General features: G+C 39.8%; 1 protein-coding gene across 1 annotated transcript in view; it reads left to right on the top strand.

Annotated features, from left to right (window-relative positions):
- LOC138024886 (uncharacterized) overlaps nucleotides 1–3,444 on the top strand; it is a 3,631-nt gene extending 187 nt beyond the window's left edge. The window contains exons 1-2 of the mRNA XM_068872083.1: nucleotides 1–1,435; nucleotides 2,095–3,444. The exon at nucleotides 1–1,435 is cut by the window's left edge and continues 187 nt beyond it. Coding sequence (XP_068728184.1) covers nucleotides 226–1,435; nucleotides 2,095–2,669 — 1,785 coding nt within the window. The 5' untranslated portion in view covers nucleotides 1–225 and the 3' untranslated portion in view covers nucleotides 2,670–3,444. The remainder of the gene's footprint in view (nucleotides 1,436–2,094) is intronic.
- Nucleotides 3,445–7,500: the final 4,056 nt, after the last annotated feature.

Genomic DNA, 7,500 nt, shown 5'->3' with positions numbered 1-7,500 from the left:
AAAGGAACGCAACCTAATTTAGCATTTTTCTCACGGGCGCATAACACTATTAATATCAATACCTGCTTACTTGCTCTTGTTTCCAATATGAATTCCAGACTTTCTTATGACTTCTGTCTCCTCGTTTACCTATGATCCCCCGTGAAAATCTAAATTGTGCCCTTGTTCCACCAACCTATTGGCGTCCCATTATAAATTGTTGTGTTATTAAGGTGTTGATAGATTATGGTTATTTTTACATGTCTTGCTGCCCTTGAATTCAAACAAGAGAAAAATGGAGATAAATTGAGAGTAACACTAGTGACAAATGATGATGGCTGGAGAATTCTGGTCACTGCTCAGTTAATCGCTGAGCTGGCGAAGAACCCATCAGTTAAACTGTCTGGACTTGTTGCAAGGAAAACCCCAGAACTTGAAGAGTGGTTCAAGGAGTTAAATTTAGAGTTGGTCAATCCAAAAAAGTATATTGCTTTTGCTGGTGAGGAACGTCTATTTTATCCACCTGACAGCCATGATATTGATGTAATGATCATCCACTCCTATGGACGCAACCCTGGAAAATACGCACAAGTTATCAAGGATTCCAAGAAGTGTAAGTGGGTTCATGTTCTCCACACAATCAGTGAAGAGCTAGCAAAGTACATGGAAAAGGAAGCAGACTCGCAGTCTGGGCAAGAATCAGAACATGATGTGCAGCTCCAATGGTGCGAAATAGCTGACATCATTATTGCGATTGGGCCCAAAGTAGCTGAAGCTTACACAGCATATCTGAAATCCACAGGGAAAGATGTTTTTGATTTAACCCCAGCAGTCGATCATGATCTGATTGATGTTCGGACAGTCGTTGAACATGAGGGCATTTTTCGCCTTGTGGTAAGTGCAACCTACCACGAAAAGTATTTCCGGGTCAAAGGCATTGATATTGCTGCACAAGCTATCGAAGAATTGAAGGACCTCTCATACCATATCATATTCATTGTGTTGCCGGGAGAAGACACCAAAGTGCTTGAAAGTCTGCTTGTCAATGAGAAATATATCGACCCAAGACAATTCACTGTTAAACCAGTTAAGAAGAATACAGAAGACTTGAAAAAGTTGCTTTGTCAAGTACAATTAGCCATCCTGCCCGCAAGAGCAGTGGGTTTTGGAACAACTTGTCTTTCTGCCTTGTCTGCTGATGTTCCTGTTCTTGTCAGTAGGAACACTGGGCTAGGAATGGCACTGAGGAAATTACCTTCTGGGGCTAACTTTGTCATAGATTCTACAAAACCACAAGATTGGGCCAACAAGATAAAGGAGGTTAGAGAAAAAGGAGCCAAAGATTGTGCTGATGTGGCTCAGAAGTTGCGGAAAGAATACATGGAGGAATTCAATTTGAGGAAACAATGTAGCAGACTTGTGAAGAAAATGTTCGAGATGTTCCCAGAGAAACAAGGTAATCAGCCAATATGGTAAGGCAGTAGCAGCTCTTGATCATTTTATGTGCCCTTGTTTAGGTTCCTCGGTTTGTTCCTAAGAGTTGATGGCCCAAGATTAAAATCAGTACTGAATGCATGTGAATTGTCTTTTGTTATTTCTACAGTAAGTGGCAAAAGTAGTTAATTGGGACCCTGAACTTCATGGAAAGACCAGAATTAGAAAACAGTAATCTTTGTTTCATTTTTAAGTTGCATTCCCCACCCCTTTTCCTCCGCCATACAATATTGGTAATGGAAAAATTACGTCTCCGCAATAAAAAAAAAACCATCAACATTATTATGGAGGAGGGTGTTTGATGAACCGATTACGAAGGGAATTTGTCCAACATTCCTGAAAATGGGTCTTGAGTTTCTCGGAGTTTTTCCAGTTTTCCCACTACACCTTGGACCAAATTCCCACCTCAAGTCATTTGTGCCAAATGACTTAAATTTTTGTTGAAGCCAGTTATCCACTTTGGGTGGAATTGTCTGCTATCATTTTATTCTTGTGACCAAGAATAATAAGGTGTACTTGTAATTGTGACGTAATAGGTCACCATAGCAAAAGGAAAGGCATCTAAAGATTATGTGTACTCATTTCTATATTTTTAACTTGTTATTTATTTTCCATATCTAGAGAGCAAAAAAGAGGGTCTTGAAGAAACGAACACAATGAAAGGCTCCTACCTTCAAGCTGCGATACAACAAACAAAAACGTCAAGTGTATCAGATGAAGATAACGTGAATGGAGCCCTTGCAAAATTTGTACCAAAAATGCGTGTACCAGAGAACAATGACGATCCCTTACGACCAGAAATGATTGTCGCTGGATTTTCAGGGATAAGAGTTGAAGAGAGACTGGATGAGGTGGATGGATTAAGAACTCAGCAAGAGCCATCTTCTAGGCTTTTAACGTCTGTTCAAAACATTCCTTACCCGATTAGAGCACAGATCTGTCTAAAATTAAACCCAAGAGATGACCTAAACTTTCGAGATTTTCGATTGTTGGGAGAAAAAATGAACTTTGATAAAGACATCACTCGAAACTTGGAACTGAGGAAAAATCCGACTGATGAACTGCTCCAGCTGTGGTGCAGTACACGTAGGACCCAACCAACAGTAGGGTGTCTTATTGAGTTATTGAAAGACAGTGAAAGGTGGGATGTGGTTAACATTCTTGATAAATGGGTTGAAGACGGTGTCAGAGAATGAGTAATGTTAAATGAAGGTTGCTTTAAGCAGTTCTGAAAAGGTACGGTTGCTTTTTGCCACGAGCAAATGACATTCGTGTCTTAAAAAAGACACGATTTTCTGATACAAAGATAGATATAAATTATTATTAATAATAAATTGATATCATAATTAAATCTTTTTTTCGCTTCAGGTTACGCTACGTACTACTTAGTTAATAGTACCTTGTATCATTACACTGGTTTAGTTTTATTTTATAGAAGCATTTAATGTTTTCATGCGTTGCTCATTTTCGGATTCTAGTTATACGAGGAGGTGATTTCTTGGTGTTTGCAGTGACTACACACATTCGTGCTATTCACTTGATGGCATCCTCGCTACGCTCTTGGACGGAAACAGAACATCTCTCATTAGGTTCTTTTTTCGTCCAGCAGCAGTAGTACAACTCAATACATTGGTTGCAAACCACTTACAGGAAAGTTAAGTTTTTTGTAAGTTCGATAGGAATGAAACTGGCTATAAGCCACCAAGAAACGTTTTCCGCGAGAAAAACTGTTGTGTTCGTTCAAAAATTTATAGATAAATTAGATAATTGTTTATTTCGTCAGTTAAAAATAATTTTGTAGGTAGGTAAGTTGTGTTTGTTTCGTTCGTTTTCTTTGACTGCACTGAGAATGGCGGCGACCTGCTAGAGAAGACCAATGGCCACTCTTGTCACTGTGCACATATAAAGTTGCCATTTTTACGTTTTATTTATTTTCTTAAGTATCTTTTGTTATTATAAAGCTTATCGTTTTACCTGAGAAATCTCTTCCATTCGATTGGCTAAGAGCAGAGGTATTTTAGTGTGCATGGGAAAATTACTGTCAGCTTTTTAAGGTAGTAGTATTACCAATATCATTAAATTCTCGACCTCAGATATTGCGTTTCTGATTGGTTCGCTCAATTTCGGTTATCAGCTTTTAGTATAAATACACAGGTGATTATACAAAATCGCGCGCTCTCATTGGCTCGCTATCTTGGATTATCAGCCGATAATCACCTCCACGGACAAAATGGCTGCCAGTAGTCGTTTTGCCACCCTAAGTGAAGATGATTTCGCGTTTAAATATTTTTTTTCTCTTTGTTGAAATAATCACCTGTGTATTTATACTAAAACAATTATTCTCCTCAGGCTAAGTGAATATCTGGAATATACAACTCGACTTCGTCTCAGTGAAAATTCACCGATAAACACTTCGCCTACGGCGAATAATTGTTAATTATAATCCATCAAATATTTTCGCTTGCACGCGATTGATGTAAACGCGTTACGTGACCGAATTCCCCAACTAAAACTAGGGAATATCCTATAATATTCCCCGATTTCCCAAAACTTTTGCAATTAAAATTAATTTCACGATGGCGAAATGGTTTGTTTTCGCGACGGAAGAAGAAATAAACCTACTGGTCGATAAAGTGGTACCAGAAAACACGAAGAAGTCAACTTCCTACGCTGTATTCTAAACGTTTTTGTCGGAAAGCTGTTCGTAAATGTTTTGTATTATTTGTAAGCTCCAGCCTTGCCAAAATATTTGAAGGATAATAAACACAATAACCTCCATTTGACGTTAAAAATATTCTCAGATATTTGTCCGCGGACGTTATCTGTTACTCGATGCTCACAGTTTTCCTCGAGCTTCTCTCTCGGAAAATTGTTCGCTTCTCGGAACAGATAACGTCCGCGGACAAATATCTGAGCATATTTTCGCGCCAAATGGCGGCTACTGTTTATATATACCGTATGACCTAATATGGAAACTGATTGCGTTCAGTATTACAAGGCTGAAACATTTGTGCGATTAACGAAGTTTCCGGGGACACAATGACTGATTGTCCAAGCACTCGCGCTTGTTGGATATGACACTAGTTACAGCCAACTCGGCGCCACGTAAGTGCCTCGTTGGTTATTTTCCATCTTATATCCAACTCAGGCTCATATAATAATTGTTAAATTAAATAGCCTGATTTGAACGTGTTATTTGGTATAAATGCCACTCGTGATATTTTGGAATTACCGATCGTTTACTCTCAAACCGCTGATAAAATAATCTATACATTCTTTACATGAAAACAATAAACACTTAATGACTGATGCCGAGGGAACCAGCTCATTTTGTTTCCCGAGGATCTCAATGGCCGAGGCGCAGCCGAGGGAAACATTGAATTTCGAGGGAAACAAAATGCACTGTTTCCCGAGGGACCAGTCATTAAGTGATTTGTTATATAGCATACAAAGAAAAACATGCAACGGCAACAGCAACGGCGGTCGTCGGTCAACATTCGCTGGTAACAGTGCAGTGTCACCCGCTCAGAGACTTTTGGTGGGAAACAGTTTTATTGTTAGATGTCATGTGACCTCGAAGCAACCAATGAGAGTGCGCGCTGCTTGGGGAAAAAACTCAGCTATATAACAATACAAGTTAATTACTCTTGGGACTGTATCATGCTTCCATTGTTTTAATGTGAATAACCCCCAAACTGAAAGGCGGGAGTCAGGGTGACTTAGTGGTTATCTATCGAGCCTCCAACCACTGCGAGTCGGGGTTCAACTCTGGCCCCGGCCAACATGTGGGCTGAGTTTCAGTCGGTCTCAACCTGACTCGAGGGTTTTTCTCCGGGTAATCCGGTTTTCCTCCCTCATCAAAATAGACTCACAGCTAATTAACATCTAGCTGTGGTGCTGTGCTCCGACATCAACATGGACTGTATAGCGGCAGCCAGAGGCACCTTTGTATGCTTTCAGCCCGATATCGTGAGCTGCGCCCTTCGCAATTCAGTCCTCAATACTGCAAGTAAAGGGTGATTAGCACTGCCAATTATTATTATTATTATTATTATTATTATCATTATGATTATGATTATGATTATGATTATGATTATTAACTGTATTATGGGATTTGCGAAAACAGCGAATTCCAACTTTGGTATTTAAGGGTGAAATACAGCAAAAATTTAACCTACACACGCCATAACTAGGAAACACGCGTCAGCTGAATAAATCAAATTTCTGTCGAAAGTAGCGCGCGTAACAAACCGGAAGTGAGAATACGGCGCAAAATCGCGCGAACCGGAAATACAACCTGCGGAAAAAATTTGTCAAAATCTCGGAATTTTGCTCGGTGACCTATTTTGATTTTTTGCATGCACGTATCATTCACGATGGCACTTCAAAGTTTCGGGGAAAGTTATCTAGTACAATTTTCTGTAAACTATAGAAAGCCGTTTTCCGATGTATCTTAAATTCTACTAGATAACGTTCCGTCATACTCCTTAAGAAGTTAAAGAATTTAGAGAGATTTCCAACAAAGAAATAACAATGGTAGGTCACCGACCTAGTTTTTCAGATAATTTTCAAAAACTGAGGCTTAGAGGGCCTTTTTGTGGACCTGGCGTGTTGCCATGGTAACCGATCTTAGGTCATAAGTGCCCTTAAAGTATTACCCAACAATAGAGTTGCAAAGATATTTATAGTTTGGCTACACTATGAAATATCCTTCTGTGGTATCTTTCATCGTTTCACTATAGCAACGATAAACCCTTTCATGCCTCCTTACGGACGGTGCCCACTAAATTCAAAGGTATTTTTGCGAGGTTTACTGACTATGCGGGAAAAGCAGCTCTTAACAAGCGTTATTGAAATCCAAAAAGAAAAGTGGGGGTAACCACGCATTTTTCGAAGACAATTAATAAACAGATTCTGTGAAAGGCTTTAAAATACAAGGCAATGTATGGCGTCCCATTCCAAACTGAAGCTTAATTATCTCTGAAAAATGCACTTGCTAAGTTCTTCTTTCTCCGCAAAGTTTTCAACCGCACAAAAATATCCCTGTATTATAAGCACCGTCGATAGGTGATCCGAGTATCTCGAGATGGGCAGAACGTATGCGCAATAACAATAGTAGGCACCGTACTTAACCTCACGATTACGTGAAATGGCAAACGTCGGCTAGCCTTTTCATGTAAAGGACCATTTAAACGGTTTTAACATTTGATCAACTTTCATTCAACAAACGTTGAACGGCTCTTGGGCAAATGTTGGACTCAAAAACAAAGTTATGCGGAGGCCGTTCAAACAGTTCCAACATTGTGCTAACAAAAGAACCAACACTTTCGCGAAAATTGATTGCGAGGAACTACGAACTAGAAACCAGACTTTCTCGTCCAGATAAAGTACGCCATATTGACTTTTGCGGCCTTATGTGAGCATGCGCGTGTTCTACAATTGTTGAATAGAGTGTTCAAACGGCTTCAACTCCATTCAACATTTCGAAAACAAAGGAAAAGTTGAATCGATGTTGAATGAAAGTTTATACCAATTTAAACTTGATTCAACAAGCTTTCAACATTTCCGTTACGCTTTCAACTGAGACCTTAGAGCAGTAATTACCCCAGTGCTGGTCATGGAAGGAAGTAAAGTTAGTTTCGGCCACTTGGAGTAATAATCAATAGTAACAAGGTAGTTTTGACTATTCTTGTGCAGGATGTCTGTGCCAACCTTAGCCCAGGGTAATGGTGGGATCTCGTGTGACCTCAATGGTTCAGGCTGCTGACTTGGTCTATTTTCTAAACATACTGGACAGTTCTTAATCTTCTCTATCAGATCCACTGTCATGCCAGGCCAGAATAATACTCCCCCTGTTCTCGCTATGGTCTTGTTGATTCCAAGGTGTCCCTCATGAAGTTTCTCAACCATCTCCCCTCTCAAACTGCTAAGGACAACGGTCTTTTGCCCCTTTACGATAAGCCCATTTGCTACCGATAATTCATCTCTGTAGTTCCAGAATTGCTGTGCGTTGAGGGGGACGTGACC

This window comes from Montipora capricornis, chromosome 2 (genome assembly GCF_036669925.1).
Source record: "Montipora capricornis isolate CH-2021 chromosome 2, ASM3666992v2, whole genome shotgun sequence".
NCBI classification, from domain to species: domain Eukaryota; kingdom Metazoa; phylum Cnidaria; class Anthozoa; order Scleractinia; family Acroporidae; genus Montipora; species Montipora capricornis.
The sequence above is the reverse complement of the archived record's forward strand: the minus strand, read 5'-3'. Positions and strand labels throughout refer to the sequence as shown.